Source organism: Camelus ferus, chromosome 10 (assembly GCF_009834535.1).
Source record: "Camelus ferus isolate YT-003-E chromosome 10, BCGSAC_Cfer_1.0, whole genome shotgun sequence".
NCBI classification, from domain to species: domain Eukaryota; kingdom Metazoa; phylum Chordata; class Mammalia; order Artiodactyla; family Camelidae; genus Camelus; species Camelus ferus.
In genome coordinates, this window is record NC_045705.1 from 5,054,545 (window position 1) to 5,073,571 (window position 19,027).

Consider the following 19,027-nt stretch of genomic DNA (forward strand, 5'->3'; position numbering starts at 1 on the left):
AGGGACTCTGAAAATTCCTAGAAGCTAGGTCCCTTCCTGACACATGTTTGATTCTCGAAATCTCAAGACTTGTATTCAGTTCTAGGTTCTTTCAAGATACTTTAGCCAATTTTCATTTTCGAGACGAGCTACTCAAAGTCCGCCTCTTGTTTAATGGCTCCTTGGCATTAATGAATAAATCATTTTCCTTGAGAGAAGAAGTGCATTTAGAAAGGCATTTGATTCAGTGAATAAAATGATAAAACATGGTGATTTCTAGTTGGAAATCTGAACTGCCCCAGTGAGACTGGGAGGAGGCAAAGGTGGAAACAGCAAAATTTTGTGCTTATGGTCTTGATTTTCCTTCAACCTATTATTGCATTAAGTATCTTTCTCTGTGATGTGTATTTCTCACTCTGTCCTTTGCCTCAGTATTTAAATATATTAAATCTCTCCTATTGACCTCACTTAACCTCTCAAAAGAAACAAACAGACAGTCAAACACTAAGAGTCAGTGGACAAAGAGACCTTTTGAGGATTGTTTTCAATAAATAGTAAATATGACTTGGACATAATAATCAGCTTTGAGAGTAAAACCAAAGAGAAGGAGAAATTGTAGATCTAAGAGAGAGAGAAAGAGAGACAGAGGTTGATGGAGTGAGACAGAATAGACAGGGAAAGGTGAGGACAAGAATACAGAGTGAATTTGGACTAAATAGGTAAAGATGGGAGGACAAGAGATAGGGGTGTGGAGTGGATGTAGGTGGATTTGTTTAGGAAACAAGTTAGCCAAAAGCCTTTAAACATAAAAAAGTTAGTAATAAAGAGTTGATTGGATTAAGCGGACAGTATTTTCTGAGTTAATTCATTCCTTAGTGCTGTTTATGCTCCTGGCACTGTGGGAGGCACTAGGAATATACAAATGAAGAGTGAAGACTGCAGTCATGACTCCTGACCTCATGGGGCTTAAAACCTAATGATGGTGACGTGATGGTTATCCTGTCATCCTCCTCTTCCCCCAGACTCTCTGCCTTGCTTTCTGTACTGCCAACTGCTCTGGGCGAGCAAACCGGCTTCTCGTGGCCTTCAACCATAAGAATCACCAGAGTAGGTCAGAGGGCATAAGGTTAAAGGGGTCAGAATATGAACTGCCTGTCCCTTTCTTCAGCTGTGTTCTTTTAATGTGTCTCTTCAAGGCTGCGGTTCCTGTTGAGTGGCCCCCTGGCCAATTACCGTATCTCCAGCTCCCCATGGTTCTGGGGACACTATCTTCTCCCCCTTATTCATTTCAGCTGAAGGGTGAGCATGACTTTCTGCTGTCACTAGTCTACAACACCTCAGTTTCTTTTCTTGGTTTTCTTAACTCTGCTCAGAGATCTTCAGCTTGTGCCTTTACTAAACTCTTCTGAGCCATGAGGGTTGGGTCCTCTTTCTGGCTGGATTCCTGACTGATAGAAATATTTTTTTTTTAAGCAGAGAAACACTCATGTAAGTAATTTAAAATGTATTAAGGGTTATGAAGAAAAAAAGAAAACACAAGTATTTAGATAGAGAGTAATGGGTGTGACAAAGTTAGACAAAGTATGACAGATGACCTCTTCAGCAGGTGATATTTAAGTGGAGACCAGAGGATAAGTGGGAGCCAGTATGGGAAGAGCAGGAAGGGTGGTCCCGATGGAGGTCCAGGTGCAAAGGCCATAAGACAGAAAAGAGCTTGATATGCTCTGTGTCAGAATCTGGTTATAATATTCTACAAGGACCACGTGGTTAACACACTCTCTGTGGACAGACAGACAGAACAAATCAGCTTGAGTGGCAAGGTCCTGATTGATACAGATACTGAAGTTCTTGGACAAACAAAGGTCGACCAGAGAATCGTGTACTTGTTAAAGTGGGAAGCAGCTCAGGTGAGCTGTGGGATCGAAGCAGATGATCAGGTATTAATGTGAAGCTGCTGTGATCATGTTGGGATGCAGTGATGATCTATTGTACATGATAATGTGCTGTAAAGGAATTGACACGTGTAAGGATGTTATTTCTTTGATCTTTACTTTCATCAGATGGAAGGTTACTCTTCAGGTAGAGATACATATTTTCATATCATGTTTTTTTTTGCCCCCATAATGTGACACTTCACATAAAAAAGTATTAAATGGGCAACATAGACCTTCTTGACAGCTTTGTGCCTTATTTTATTTATTTATTTATTTACTTATTTATTTATTTACTTACTTACTTACTTACTTATTTACTTATTTACTTTATTTACTTATTCATTCATTCATTCATTCATTCACTTATTGGGGGGCAGAGAGGGAGTAGCAAAGAAGGAGTGAAGAAATTGAAGAAAATAAAGTATTAAAATAACTTAATTTGGCAGTTAGGTCTTACCTAAAATGAAAGAGACTTTAGGGATCAATTTACTAAGCATATTACAAGACTTCCAAAAGCAAACACATCAAACTTATTAAATAAGCCTGCCTGGGGAAATATCCTGTATTGTTTTTTTCTCCATAAATCTAGTTCTCTAATTTGTTTTATAAGATGACCTCCTTCTGTTTGTGGCTTTAGTGCAAATTCTGACATTTAAGAATTATTTAACTATAGGATATACTAAAACCTTTGACATCAAGGCAAAATAATTATTTTTGTATTTATCAGAATTGAGCTGTTTACCTGGGACCTTTTCAGGCATATGTGACACCACAACATGAGTAAATGGTGAAAACCATGACTTTTAAGATATTACTTAATCTTGAGCACTTAGCTAATATGTTTGGGTTTAGAAATCTTCCTTAGACATCTGCCAAATGACTCCTGGATGAATTTTAAGTTCCTGAAATATATTTCTACTTATAGGCACCTTTTGCTGGACCACCCAACACTTCTGATGGACCACACAGCTGTTTATTTTGTTTTCAGTCTATTATGATCCTGCTCCTACTTAGATTTAAATAGAATTGCAATATGTTATTTCAAGCAATCTTAATATCAGTAGAAAGCATGGTGTTTACCATTGTTGTGCCCTAAACCCCTCCTTACTAGCTGAATTTTTTTTATACTTACTAATATTTTTTGACCCATAAGCTAAACCTACTTTAAACACCTTTATAGAACATGTTTTATCTCCAAGTACTTTATAGTTATGCTGGGGGATGAGCTCACGACTGAAGTTGAATGATTAGTAACTGTGTTAGAGATGCATTTATGCAAATTATAATTATAGAGTCTAGAAAGGATTCTGAGGTCTTATCACCCTAAAAAAAGAAAACAACACTCTGTTGAAAATAAATCATAATACTCTAATCAAATATAATCAAAATCTCACTCTTGTTTCTATGCCGAATACTCATATTGTAAACATAATTGACAAGTGATTATATATCGTGAGATTTAAACCTTCAGAAATAGAATCATTAAGCATAGTAGGCACTCACGTGTGAACTAAATCATCTTTCTGATTTGGGGAACGATTACGTGTTGTATATATTGACAGCTGGTGTTACCATGTTATCATTATCATCAGAGATACTGAAGTTATCAATTGGCTCACTATAACTATTATCTTTATGATTTTTATACTCTCATATCTTATCAGAATTTAGGAGAGAATAGCACCTTTTTCTCTTTTTATTTACATCATTGCTGAATAAAATTTTTAAGTGATATTGAAATTTTAAGACAAGTAAGCTAAGAGATGTAAAGCTGTTTTTTATTTAAGGAATTGTTCCTTTATGTCAAAATAGCAAACCTACATACATTATTGTTCATAGACGTGACTAGAAAGATAGTTATAACTGATTACTCTGTCAATTCCCATTTGCCCTTCTTTTAAAAAATGAATAGCCACCAAGAAGCCTCAAGGTTTCATTCAAGGAAAATAAATCCTAGTAAAATAAGTGATCCAAAAATAAAACACCACATCTTCATAAACAATTGTGTCTAATTATAGAAGAATATGTACTTACTTGCCAAGTGCAAAGCACTCCATCTTAACAGTTGCTCCCTTAGCAGCTGTAACCGTGAGAGGAAAATGGACCTCAATTTTCGGCTCATATTCTCCCATCACACCTGGGAAATAGAAAATAGTCTTTAAACATAAAATGACCGTCACTATTTCTTTCCATCCTGGAGTTGTTACATTGAAAAGCACTGTGTTATTAATGTTTATTTGATGACTGCTAAATTTCTGATGCATTGAAGTAAGACATACACTTGGACTCAATCATTAGGATGAAATCCTGATCTTCCCTTAAGGATTGGATTGCATGGATGTTCAATACCACTGAAAATAATAATTACTGAAAGTTAATCAACACTGGTAGTTTAGCTACCGATTACATTCCAGAGGAGAGAAATAACTATGAACCTGTCTGTCCCATGGTAAATAATTGCGTTGATTTTTTTAAATAGCTAGAGGTCTTAGAACTTTCTTTGTCATTGTCAGATAAACGAATACTTATTTATTAAGTCAACATATATGTATTGAATATCTATAATATGCAAGCATTTTGCCAGGCATTGTGGGAGTGACAAAGATATACCAGCCATGGACAGTTCTCTCAAGCACTCAACAAACATATTCTTCAAAAAAGAAACATTTACTCAAGGATGGGAGAAGAGCTTCCAATTATATGAAAATAATTGTAATCTAAAATAGGAGGCGATGATGCCCTGAATGAGGTATATCAAACGTACTGTGTGCATTTGAGGGGATTGTGAGAATAGTAATTTATTTATCTATTCCTTCCTTCATTTATTTTTTTGAAGTCTAGTCAGTTTACAATGTTGTGTCAATTTCTGGTGTACGGCACAATGCTTCAGTCATACATATATATACATAATTTCATACTCATATTCTTTTCTATTATAGGTTACTGTAAGATATTGAATATAGTTCCCTGTGCTATACAGTATAAACTTGTTGTTTATCTATTTTATGTATATTAGTTAGTATCTGCAAATCTCTAACTCCCAATTTATCCCTTCCCCCCCTTCCCCCACTGGTAACCATAAGTTTGTTTTCTATGTCTTTGAGTCTGTTTCTCTTTTGTAAGTATGTTCATTTGTCTTTTTTTTTTTTTTAAGATTCTACATATAAGTGATATCATACAGTATTTTTTTCTCTTTCTGGCTTACTTTACTTACAATGGCAATCTCCAGGTCAATCCATGTTGCTGCAAATGGCATTATTTTATTATTTTTTATGGCCGAGTAGTATTCAGTTGTATAAATATACCACAGCTTCTTTATCCAGTCATCTGTCAATGGGCATTTGGTTATTTCCCTGTCTTGGCTATTGTAAATACTATTGCTATGAACATTGGGGTGAATGTATTTTTTTTGACTTAAATTTCCCTCTGGATATATGCCCAGGAGTGGGATTGCTGGATCATATGATAAGTCTTTGGAGGCATCTCCATACTGTTTTCCATAATGGTTGAACCAAACTGCATTCCTATCATCAGCGTAGGAGGGTTCTCTTTTTTTCACAGCCTCTCCAGCATTTACCATTTGTGGACTTTTGAATGATGGCCATTCTTTTACTGATGTGAGGTTATACCTCACTGTAGTTTTGATTTGCATTTCTCTGATAATTAGCAATTCCTTGACATCACTCTTTTGAGGAACTTCAATCACAGAGTATTAGAGTCCAGGCATATCACATGTAGTACATCAATCATTAATGGTTTGCCATGGAAATCTGGTTTATTTCATTTGTAATTTTTAACATCTCAAGTCACATGCAGTTATGCTTATAATTTCTTTTGTAAAGTAGAGTTTGATGATGAAAGGAAAGGGAAACAGTCCTGTAAGACACATAGTTAGAGATCAAAATAGGCTTATCTCTTCAGTCAAGGCAGCTCCTTTATTTTTTGATAGCTCCTGATATTAAGCTAAGTATGTTCAAGAGACACTGCATTGTGTCTTCATCTCCTTCCGCACACCTGAACCTTCTGGCTTAGTTGACTGCCCTACTTTGGGATTACATGCCAGTAGAAGATGACCTCAAATTACTCTAAATCCTAATAAACAGAAGTCTTGCAGCTGAGAGCACGTTACTCTCCTCTCCTAAGTGTTCATGGCTGTTGATTTTCTTATTTATTTCAATTACTTACAAAGAGCTAGGGTGCTTTTCCCTAAGTGGAATGCGACTTAGAGCAGTGTTTCTCCCAGTGCATTGCAGAACACAGAGCCAATGATCTCCGCATTATCTGGATAACTTACTAAACTTTCAGGGTACAGGGTTCAACTCCAAGACCGGTGATATGTAATCTTTGAAAATGGGGCTACACACTGTATATTTGAATTGTTTCTTTAGGTGACTTTACGTACATTAAAGATATTCAAAGCAGGACATACCCTGGTCTGACATTTATCATGTTACTTCTCACTGATGATTGTTAGGATGGCTTGCCTTAACAGTAAAGCAAATTATATTTAACTTTTATGTACTGGTACACACATCAAAACTGGGTTTTATTCTGACTGTCTAGAGATCAATTCTGATTAGTCAGCATCTAAGTGATAGCAGTTGTTAAATACTTCAAATGACATTTCCATCTGACACTCATAGTAATACTCACATCTAGGGTCAAGAATTCATGTCCAATAAACCTTAAAAACTTGGTTTAGCTAATGAGTTAAAAACGTTTGGCTGGTCATTTTCTTATGTTCATATAAGAACATTTACATTTTTGTCTTCAGTATCTGCCAGTTTTACTCAAAAACTGTTTCTTGTCTTCTAACAATAGCAGCTATCTTCCCAGTGCTTTTAAAATTTTTTTTTTCATTGACATATAGTCAGTTTACAATGTTGTGTCAATTTCTGGTGTCCAGCATAATAGTTTAGTCATACATATGCATACATAAATTTGTTTTCATATTCTTTTTCATTATAGGTTGCTACAAGATATTGACTATAGTTTCCTGTGTTATACAGTATAAACTTTTGTTTATCTATTTTATATATAGTAGTTAGTATCTGCAAATCGGTGCTTTTGGGGGGAAAAACTTCTTCCATCTTCTTAACCATGAGAGTTGAATGGTACCCACTATCTTCCTATAGGTTCTGCTGTGGTTATTAACTTGTTATGGGCATCTGATCCCAACTTGGCTAATTAGATTACCTCATTGCCGTAGACACGTTGTATGATTCATGGATGGGCAGCTGAGGTTGGCACTTTTGAACTAGGTACCAGGAGTCTAAGTCTCAGTTCCTCCCTTGTGGCAAAAAAAGAAAAAAAAAAAAAGAGCCTGCAAATCTGAGAGCCACTGGTGCTTCCACTAGTGGAAGGAGATAATCTGCCATTGAAAAGAGTTAAGCCAATTTAGATAGAATTAAGCCAATGCAGATAAAGATGAAAAAAGTATAGGCAGAATGTTGGTTCCACGTGGGATTTAGTTTCTTGAACTTCTCTCAGTTAAATGAAATGAATTTCCTATTTGTTTGTTATTTCAAGTTTGGTTTCTCAGTTGCAGCCAGAGACAGTTCTGAGTGATACCTCGCCGGGCTCAGCGTAACCAGCGGTGACCCTATGTCAGGTTCTACTCCATAGCTCTTCTGGATTCTGGGTCTAGCACTCTCCAGATTAGGCAAAGGACAAGAAGGAGTGGTGGTGGGGTAGGGCCAAGACAAATCAATATATGACATTTGTTCTATTTTAAACCATTGAACCTTTTAGTAGAAAATATTAATTCTAATATCTGTATCTATCCAAGTAAAAGAGGATAAATGAAATTAGAAAAGCACAGATAAAGTACTATGGAAGCTGAGAGAAAGGAGAGGTTATTGACTAGGAAAACTGAGAAGAAATGAGGGAACTGCCTTAAGTGGATTGTGACAGTGGGACTGGATTTGAAGATGTGCTGGTGGAGGTTTAGTGACTCATATGGAAGAGACAGTTAGCAAACACAGGGGCTTGAGATTCTGTCTGGAATCTTAGCAGAAGATTCAATTTTGCTGCATTGAGTATGAAGAAGCAGTCAAAGAGAAATTTCAAATATAAATAGGAGCTAGATGATAAATAATATCTACAAATGTTATATTTTATTATTCATCTATTAAGACGCTTCATCAGTGGGTTTATAAATTTACTTGCACATGCTGCTGGAAAAATAGCTTCAACAATCAATAGGCACCTGATTTTATTTAGATATAGCACGTGGAGTTAACATTATACATACTCATTATAATCAGTTATTACTTATTGGTAAATTGAATACGGCAAGCATAATGAAGATTCACGTAGGATATGCATCAAAATGAAGGCCCTATGAACTAAACTGTAGTTTTCACATTATATGGTTTGTAAATTTAAATGTGTTGAAATTACTCAGTAAAATGTCTTGGGGATTTTCTTTTATCTCACCGGAAATATTTGTGATATTAGAGTTCCTTACATTATTTTGCTTGATAGTACTTGAATTTCAATTGTTGTTTCACTTGTAATTTTTTTTTTACTGTCTTTAGGAATCTGAATATAAATATATAGTTATTGTGCTACGTAAGTCTCCTGATAAAGAAATGAAAGCCCAAATAAGTAGTAACGAGAAATAATAATGATGATGGTGATGATGACGATGATAAGAATGATGATAAAAATGAGTGAGGAGAGGAAGGAAATGACTAAATAGTTCCCATTATGCCTACCAGATACTGTGCTATGTCACAAAACTATACTCATGCCTTCAGGACATATCAAATATCAACCTGTGATTCGTAGATAAATGATGCAAATCCCAACTCCATCTCTGGCTCTGCTGAAACATTGAGGCAATGACAGAACCTCTGTGGATCTGTTTTCTCAGGTATAATGAGAATTCTATCTGTTATTGTGGGTTTAGAAGTCTACCACTGGTGTGTTAGGGAATAAATGTTGCACATAAACAGATCGTTTTTACTTACTGTATTCAAATAAGTTAAAAGTTATAACCTGTGAAAATTTTAATCACTTAAGAAAGTGTCCAGATGGCTTCTTTTCAATTCCCTGATGAGCCCCTCAGTAACAATTTCACAAGCCTAGATAGATAGATAACATATTGTTTTCTCACCTCAAAAAGTGTGTATCACCCTGAATCATAGTTTCTGGAGGTGACTCATTGTTATATAAACAAAAGGATTGAAGGATCTTTTGACAAAAGGAAATAAATGACTTGTGCTATCTTCAAATACATGCCCCAGTACAAGCACTATTTATCTAAGGAGACTGAGAAGAACCAGAGAGGTTATTATTGGGAGAATATGTCTTTCTTCACTATTATATATGTTCTGAAAATCAGAGAAATAGAATCAGAGAAAAAAATCAGGCATAGATTTTTTTCCCTTCCCAACCACCAAGAATAAATCGATTAAAAGGTTCCCTCACACTGTAACTAATTTCCTCTGATTACTACATTTTACGACATTTTGCTCTGCTGTCTGTGCCACAGTGATTTAGGGAAGTCTGTCCATCTCTCCCACCACCATCTGAGAGCTCATTCTCTGTGCATCAGTAACTTGGAAAAGAACTTATAAAAGTAAAGTCTAAAGAAATCAACTATATACATATTTTTCTGAAAAAACATGTAAGCTCCCTAGCATTAAAATAATAGACTAGAAAGAGAAAACTTGAAAAATTTGGTTACTTTGAACAAGAAGTATGTTGAAAAGGTTTTCCTTTTTCAAAAAAGTATTTTTCTTATTTTTATGAATTTCTACTCACAAATAAAGCTACAAAAACTTCTCTGTAAATATACCTACATGCCAAATACATACATACATATATATATATATATATGGCTTTATGATAAATCCATTATAAAAACTTATGGTTAATTTTTTTTTGCTCAAGTTTTCTATGACTTTGTGAAGTGCGTCTGTGTGTCTGTGTGTCTATGTGTTTGTCTTTTGAACACTAAAAAAGAGAGTGAAAAATTTGATACCTGCTAATTTTCAGTGCTTTGATTTTTATGAGATATTACCAAGACCTTTGTAAGTGAAATAACAAATCAGCTATTGAATAAACTAGGGTCCTCATTTCTACAGCCAAGGACCCTTCTTTGAAAGTCAACCTTCCTTTAACTAGACCCAGTAATAATGGGTAAAGAACTACACTGACTCAAAAGAAAATTAAAAATAAAAATACAATGGTTCCAAATGGCAGATTAATGCTCAATCCAATAATTAAATGCTTTGAAGATCTCTAAACAATTCTGTGGAAATCTTCTATCTTAATTAGAGTTGGTTTTTTTCAATTGTGATTTAATTAAAAACTGTATTTCTATACAATTCATTTGAATATTTCTACCAGAATCTACCATTTAAAAAAGAAAGTAAAATGCCTCAGACGTATGATGGCTTTTCCTCACTGCATTAAACACATTAATCCTAAATTGTTGTAGCTCCAGTCCTTTCTACAAGAAACTAAAAGTGTGCAGTGAGATAAAAATAAGACAAAGGGGAGACAAGGCAAACTTCAGTTAGGAGGAAGCAGTTTCTACACACACACCATCTAGAAGGCAGGGGGGACACACTCAAACTGGAGGGTAAAACTAGGCCAATGGAGAGTAGAAACACTGAGTCTAACAGCTGCATCACTTCCAGGGGGAAGAGAGAAAGGAGACTGTCATACACTCCTCTTGCTAAGATTCCTAAAATTATCTGGATTCAGCTCCTTTCCAGTCACATTCCCGAGTCAAGCCATATTACAGACCCAGACCTTGGGTCTCTACTATCTCCTTTCTCTTATCATTGAATGTTTCCTGAAAATCAAAGTCTCCCATTTAAGTTCACTTGAGTGTACTTCTCTTCCTTGCAACTTCCTAGAACGCTCACCCACGCTGCCTTTTATATCTAAATTTTTAATACTCTTTAGAAAGCTTGTCCCTTCCAGAAAGTTTCCTACCCATAGCTGTCTACCTACTCATACAGTAATCACCAAGAAGCCGAGGGACTTAAAATACCCTGGGGGGGATTAGTTCTGCCGGCTCAGCTGATCAGCTGCATGACTCTGGGAGAAAGATGTGACAAAAGGGTTGTTTTAAACTATTGTTAAAAGTTTATTTTTAAGCTTTCATCTGCACAGATTGTTTTCTCACTTCAGTCGTGTTGCTGAGAGCGCCAGCGCTCCCTCTGTCAGCACTCACGTTGGAGATGCTAAACATACCAGGCTCTGATTTGCTCTGTAAACAATTCACCACATATTTTATTTCATAAACGCTTACTGATTTCAAAGACTCTATGGATGATATGGTTCAAAAGATACATATTTCCAGAAGGAGGAATGTCCATCATCACAGCCTCATCACAGGGCTTTATGTGCGTTAAAGACTCTAGATAGAGAGAGAGAGAATAAACATTGGCGGAACGCCTGCTATAAGCCGGATGCTGTGTTAAGTGCATGCAACTAAATTGCATTTAAATCTTTCAAGCACAACAAGGTAGATACGATTATCTCATTTTAAATCAGAAAAAACTGAGTATTGAATACATTAAAGTAACTTGCTCAATATCTCGGAGCTATTAAATGTCAGGTAAAGGGTTCAAATTTAGTACTATATTCATTCTGAAGCCAACTTAACCTCATTATTCTATGTTGCTCCCCAGGAAGAGTTTCTGCTGTTTGCAAAGCAGAATTCATTTAGTCACTTCCAATTTTGCAGACAACTAAGTTTACTTAAATATTACTTTCTCAGTAAAGTCCTTCCTTACTCTCTACCCCTTGGCCCTCCCCACCCAACTCAGGGCTGGGACTACACTGTTTTGTTCCTTTTGTATCTTCAAACCCTGCCTGATACAAAGTCAGGGCTAAAACAAATCTGATAACTGAACTAATTAATCTACTTGTCGTCAACTATGTGGAAGATGTGTGACTGATGACATCAAAGCTGAGAATATTTTATTTTTAAGTATTTCAATGCTTCCATTTTTTCTTGATTTTGAGGAAACTTGAATGTAATGTTCAAATCTTGAATTACAAAATCTATATTTAGTTTCAAATTATTGCAATATGATATTAGATCAAAAAATATTTTGTGAGCCAATAAAACATCTCAACTTCTCCATAATCAATCAATTGCCACGTTCTGTTAATTGGGTTTTATGACTTCTTTCCCATCCATCCCTTTCTGTCCATTCTGATTGTCACTGCTTTAATTTGGATTCCCTTTCATTCAGCTCATTGGCTTTGGCAATCGTGAAAATCCTTGGTGAAATGAGTGGCGGTCATTAAAGCCTCATAGGACTAGATACAAGGGAAAATAGAAGAGATATTTGAGATAGAGTTTGTACAGATCTTGGAAGAAGTCTTGCTATAAAGTTGAGCAAAGAAAACCGGACGGGGTGTTGAATCAAGAAAGCGTTGCTTTTAAGACAGTAAATACTCCAATATGTTTACTGCTGAGAATGATTCAGTATGGACGACACAAGTGATGCTTATGAGAGAGAGGGGATAACTGAAGAAGGGATCTCCTTGCATTAGGTTAAGAGGGCATGGGATCCAGGGCACAGAACTGCCAGGAACAGTTCATCAATCATAAGAAGAGGTAAGGTAGCCTAAATGGATACAGACACAGGTAATACATGTTATATTTACTACTGGAAAAATGCATAACATCATAAATTTAAAGCAAAACCTGTGCTCAAAGTTATCTCTGTATTTTTATACCCACAATCTGCTGCATAGATAGAACCACAAAGTCAATGGAACAAAATGTGAGTTTGGGATTAGACATCGGCCAAGTGAGTAGAATATGATAGATCAGGGGAGATACAGAGTTAGGAGTTTACAGAGAAGAATGTTTATAATAGGTGACTGTAATCTGAACTAGAGAGGGAAGGCACTGGAGGCCATGAGGACGTGATGACAGTGAGACAGTGGATTAATCAAAGGACTGGAAAGCCTGAGGGGTTGAAGAAGTGCTTGAGTAGAAAGTGCGAAACAGAATCATTTGGACAGAAAGGAGGTTGTGGGCAGAGAGCTGTTTACTTCATAATGAGATTTTGATGAAGGCAGAATGATTGGTGATGGCAAAATTCAGGCTATTTACCTTTGTACTGAGAGGCTAAGATGGGATGGAGTACAAGTTCATGGGAAGCAAGCAGGTCAAGACACCAAGGGGTCAGGACACCGAAAAGGACGCTGATGTAAATACAGATGTCACCAAGACAGAATATAACACCTTCTGTAGATGAGGAAGACTGAGCTAGGAGGAGGAGAGATTACTGCAACAGAGTTGACTGCAGCTGCTGAAAAGCATGTCGTGAATCCTTTCTCTTTATTTATGTCTACGTTTCGTAGTTTTCCACTCACAGACTACCCTGATGCTCATGATGTTCTAGTCCTAAATTATCTTTACAACTTTACTCTCACTCTTTTCCCCATGCATCCAATATTTTATGTAACAGAAATGCTTGCTGTTTTCAAAGTATAATTCATCCCTAACTGATGTTAAGCCTTCACACTGTTGGTCCTTATCTAAAATGCTGTTGATCCTTATCTAAAAATACATTCATATCATCCCAGGCACACTAAAACTGAGTTTATCAATAAGCTTCATTTCAAATTGTATCTCATCAATAGAAGAAGAAGAGAATGAGGAAGAGGAGGGGAAAACAGCCCCCTTTTCGGTCATTGACCAAACCCAGAAAATTTCTGTGATTCCTTCAGCAAGAAATCTTGTCCGCTACTTCTGGATTCCTGTGGCATTTTATTTCTTATGAGACTCATTATGTTCTGTCTTACATTACAGTTATTTGTGTACAGCTATTCCAATTATCTTACTGGTCAAAACCATCATCATTAAATCTGAACTCTCTTATGTAGCCCAATCCTACTCCTAATTCTCTTTTAGTCTATCTTTCTTTCTGAGGTCTTTGTAACTGGTTCTTTGAACTCTCAGGTAATTATAAGCAAACTCATCTTTTGATATAGCTGTTTTGAGTCCTCACTCTTTCTGTTTGTGGAAAAGAAATCTGGGTTCTCCTCTGTCATAGTCATTTGACTTTCATCAGTCAATAGAAGAGTAGAGCTGTGGCACTGTCGATCCATTCTTTTCTCTAAAAAAGCCATTCAAGACCGCACATCAACATTTGAATCTGTTAGTCTGTCTTTCCTACTACTAGAGTTATTGTCCTAAAAGCAAGCAAGCAACTAAATCACAAAAGAACAACAAACAACAAAAATAACAACAAAAACTTTTTATGCCAATTCTCTGTTGAAAAGACTCTGTTTACCCAATAATGCTTTAAAAATAAAGTCGGAACCTCATAGCACCACATTCAAAGCCTTTCATAATCTAGACCTTATCTCTCTGATAGTCTTATATTTAGTGTCTCCTTCCCTCACAAATCTCACACTGCAGCCAAACAGTGCCTTTCTCCACTTCCCAAACTAACCATGCTACTTTATGACCACATGATTTTGACCCTCTCTATAATTCTTTTAACCTTTCCCTCTATTAATAAACTACCATTCAGCTTTCAAAATCACACTCAAATTTAAACTCCCCATCTTTAGAAGAATTAATTTCACTCTATTCTTTGTTTTCACAGTACACAATGTAAGCCATTATTTTCATGCATACCTTGTCTACTTCTCTATATCCTCACTGCATTGTGGTTTCTAGCAATGACGAAACAGTGTTACCTGCAGTGTTTGGACATAAATTGATTAATTTCTATCTGGTTACATGTCACTCTTTAGGTCAGCATGGATTCCATGGTCCTTAAGTTTCTCTTATTAAATATTTGATTTCATTTTCCTATTAAAGTTCTGAGCTACTATCTTGGATTGTTTCTGATAAACATTTTATTTACTTTTCACTTGAAGTTTGAGTGTTTCAGAGCAATCCAAGGAGTTTCATAACATTCTTTCTAGTATTTCTTGTACACATCTCTTTCTGCTTCTTCCCACAGACATAATTTTATTCAAACCTTCACTACCTTGACCTTGATCACTATCATTCTTGGCCCTGGACTGTGCAGTCTTCTCCATCCAATCTATTCTGTATAACTGAAGTGGGAGGAAAGGGGACAGGGCACAATCAGTGAAGGAATAACACAGCAATTGAGGACAGGACAAACTGGTTAGAACCAAGATGGTGGAAGACTAGACTTCCAGTAGACCTTGAACCTCAGGCACACCTGCAGGCTGCCATGACAGTTCCTAGGCTGACCATAAAAGGTCAAAAAGTAGGTGGTGGTGGTGGGGTGTTTCCTGGAAATCCTTGCCCCTTTCCCAAAGTAGTTAGAATAATCCTCCTACTCATTAGCATATGGAATTACCAAACCCACAAGACCTAAGAGCTCCGCACCTCGTGGTCACTCTCTCAGTTGCCTTCTGAGATGGCCTGCACTGTCTATGGAGCGTGTATCTCCTTTCACTTTAAACTAAACACCCTACAGCTCTCGGCTTCTCTCCCTCTCACCTTTCCGAGATGGCCCACATTCTGCCTGTGGAGTGTGTATCTCATAAGCCTTTTTCCATTTTCCCTTTGAGTGAGACAGACCCCACTCTTGTGAAGTATGTATCTCTCTACATAAACTTGCTTTCTATTTACTATGCCTTGCTCTTGAATTCTTTCCTGCACAAGGCAAGAACCCATCCTCCCACAACACAATGACCACAGTTTTATCTTTGTAAAATAGCATTATCATCATTTATTTTCCTTTCTTAAAAAAATCAGTAATTTCCCACTGCTTTATTGGTAAAACTCAAAGTCCTTATTTTGGCATGTGAAGCCCTAGAAATCTGGGCCAAAGCTAAATGTTCAATCTTAGTTACCATGTGACCATTAAGTCCACTGTTCTGGTTAGAGTGCCTCAGAAACAACACATTAATCCATTTGCTACACTAGGATATTAACCCATATAAACATGCAAATATTCTGCATTAACAAGACTGGATTAAATTTCTTTTCCTCAAGAATACCTTCTATTACCACAGTAAACCAGAATGATGGATCCAACCTAAAAATTCTTAAAGCATTCAAGATTATATAAAGATACTTAAAATAAATAAACTATTTGCACTTCCAACTTTACTTAGTCATAGTTCATTTAATATTTCGTGTTTGCAGGTCTTATTTCTCTGGAATGAGACAGATAATTTGTTGGTGGCTACAGCTGTGTCTTACGCTTAGTTTGGGGTCATACAAGAGGTTTGGACCATGGTCCATGTACATGGATAGTCCTTGTCTCCTACAAGCCTGAGTGATCTGGGTTGGTTTTTGAGCACCAACTATCCATACAGGCATAGAATGACAACTAATCTTCAAATTCTTTCCAGAATTTGTCATTTATCAGGACTGGAAAAATATCATAGAGCTTCCAGAATTTCCCCCAAATCCTCACAGGTAATTTCAGATTTCAGTATCATTTAGGAAGAAAAATTGAGTTTACTTGTTTTTGATTCTATATCAATGTATATATGTGTATATGACAAAAAAGATAATATTTAAAAATGGATTAAAGCATTACTATGTTGTAGTTCTGTTTATTCTTTGTTTGCTAAAGACATTTATCTTAGGTCTTTAGCATTGATGAAAGGAGATTCTATCTTAAGCCTGTTAATGATGATGAAAAAAATCACAATTTTTTGAGTTTTCACACCTTTCTTATCACAAAATAATCTACTTGACTCGAATAACACACAACAGTCAAACAACATTAACATTGTTATCCTTTTGTGTTAAACATGTTATCCAGTATTAAGCCAAGATAGAGGACCAAAATAATGTGACCACCAATAAGCATAATTATTGACTATAACTATTTACATTAAAAAGTAACAGCAACTAGAAACTGGTATTCAATAGGCTGTAAAAGATACACCTTTTCTACCTTTGGAAAAGAAGGGAGTGAGTCAGAGGAGGAGTCTCAGGGGAAATGGGGACTCCTTTGCAAACTGTTCTAGTTCTGTTTGGGCAGGAAGAAGTGCTTTCAGAAGAGAACCACTTCTTTGGTCAGATTTATTCCTAAATATTTTATTTTTTTCGATGCAATTTTAAAACAGATTGTTTCTTTGCTTTCCTTTTCTGATATTTCATTGAAACTGTACAGAAATGCCACTGATTTCTGTATATTAATCTTGTATACTCTTACCTTGCTGAATTCTTTTATCAATGAACTTATTTACAAAACAGAAACAGACTTACAGACATAGAAAACAAACTTATGGTTACAAGGAGAGGGGGTAGGGGCTGGGAAGGGAAAAATTGAGAGTTCAAGATTTACAGGTACTAATATATATAAAATAGAGAAGCAAGTTCATACTGCACAGCACAAGGAACTATATTCAATGTCTTATAGTAACTTATGGTGAAAAAGAATATGAAAACGAATATATGTATGTTCATGTATGACTGAAGCATTATGCTGTGCACCAGAAACTGACACAACATTGTAAACTGACTACATTTCAATTAAAGAAGAAAATACATATATATACAAAAAAATATATATATATATATATACAAAAAAAAAAAAAAAAAAAGAAAGGAAAAGAACCAGAAGCAGGACTGTACCTATAGCTAAGTGTTCACTACAAACACACTAGCTACACAAATTTTGACTTTCTAATGATTAAAGTGTTTGGAAATCGCTTTAAAAAAAATAAATAAAGTTACAAATCACTTTATCCTAGCTTGATATATCTGCTTGTTCCACAGGCTTTAGTAGATTTAGTAAAATCAAGGTTTGGAGAAGTAAGCAATTTAATGACAGATGCAATTCTGATCCGTAAGGGCTTGATTTTTACTGCTAACTGTATTTTTTTATATTGCTGGTAATTGGATTTGTGAAAGAATTTTGTTGCCTTTTCATAAGATTTCTAAATTTGTAGAGATAAATTAAAACTAAAAATTACAATTAGAGGCCCAGTAAGACATTTCAGATCATGCACTAATTACTGTTCAAAAGTATGATAATATAGTAACGAAAATACTATCCAGTCCTCACATGGCTTTGCTGTATACCCAGCACTTCTGTAAGTCCTTTAGGAGTATCAGCTCTTCCAGCCCTTTGAATTGATCTAATAATTACACTCTTTTTACCTCTGAGGAAGCTGCATTAGAAAGGTTGAAAAATTGTCCAAAGTCACAGCTATTAAATGCTACAGTCAGGTTTTGAATTCAGGAAGTCTAGCTCCAGAGTCTACGCTCTTTTCCATAATGCTCAGTAACGAACAAATTATATTCCATGTGTTCTGCCACAAATCAGCGCTTCAGAGACAAAGATATTTTTCCAGAGAAATTTGTAATGGTTTGGTTGCTATTTAACTCACAAAATACTACCTAGTTCATTACACGTCATCTAAATAAATTTAGATCACGATCTCCATGACCTGAGAAAATAAATTCTCATTCCTCCCTACTCATGCTTCCTCGTACAGGCAGAGCCAGCCTCAGACAAGAAATTGAAAAATACATTGTTTTCATATTCCAGTTCCTTTTATTTACCTTTCTTCCCTAGTTTCTTTGGGTATGTTTTCCCCTCTATAATGCCAGGGCAGAATTGGGGCAATTGACAAACTCCTTTTCTTTGTCAACACTGCACTCAAATGTCAACTCCACTCTGCAAATGCTCTGGATAGCCCCGAGGAATCGGTGCCCGTCCTCTTTGTGCCTCTCACCTGTCATGCCTCTTTATTTTTCTGTTTCGCACATTGTAATATGATCTCTTTTAACAGAACCGTCACCTTGTCTATCTTTCCTATTAGACCAGGAGTTCTTTGAAGTTCAGAGGGTGTGTTGTTCTTCTTGAATCCTTAGCACCAAGAAACCTGTGAACTGTGCGAGGTTCTCTACATAAATGATTATTCTAATCTTTACAACAGTCTCAAGGCTATTGTATGAATCAAGAAACGAAGGTTTAAAAAGGGAAGGTCACGTAGTTAAAATAAGGCAGAACTGGGATTACAACTTAATTAAGTCTGCTTCAACAGCTCTTTGTCTGACCTCATTTTTTAAATGATGCCCCAAATCCCTCCTATTAACCTTCACATCCTATCCAGCTCTCTTCCCATAGAACCCATACTCCTTTCTTTTTGAGGGGTTATCTCAGGAGGAT

At 36.0% G+C, this 19,027-nt stretch overlaps 1 protein-coding gene across 1 annotated transcript in view; it reads right to left on the bottom strand.

Moving 5' to 3' along the window:
• CNTN5 (contactin 5) overlaps nucleotides 1-19,027 on the bottom strand; it is a 550,779-nt gene that overhangs the window by 265,328 nt on the left and 266,424 nt on the right. Inside the window, 1 exon segment of the mRNA XM_032488283.1 lies at nucleotides 3,948-4,050. Within this exon segment, the coding sequence (XP_032344174.1) occupies nucleotides 3,948-4,050 (103 nt within the window).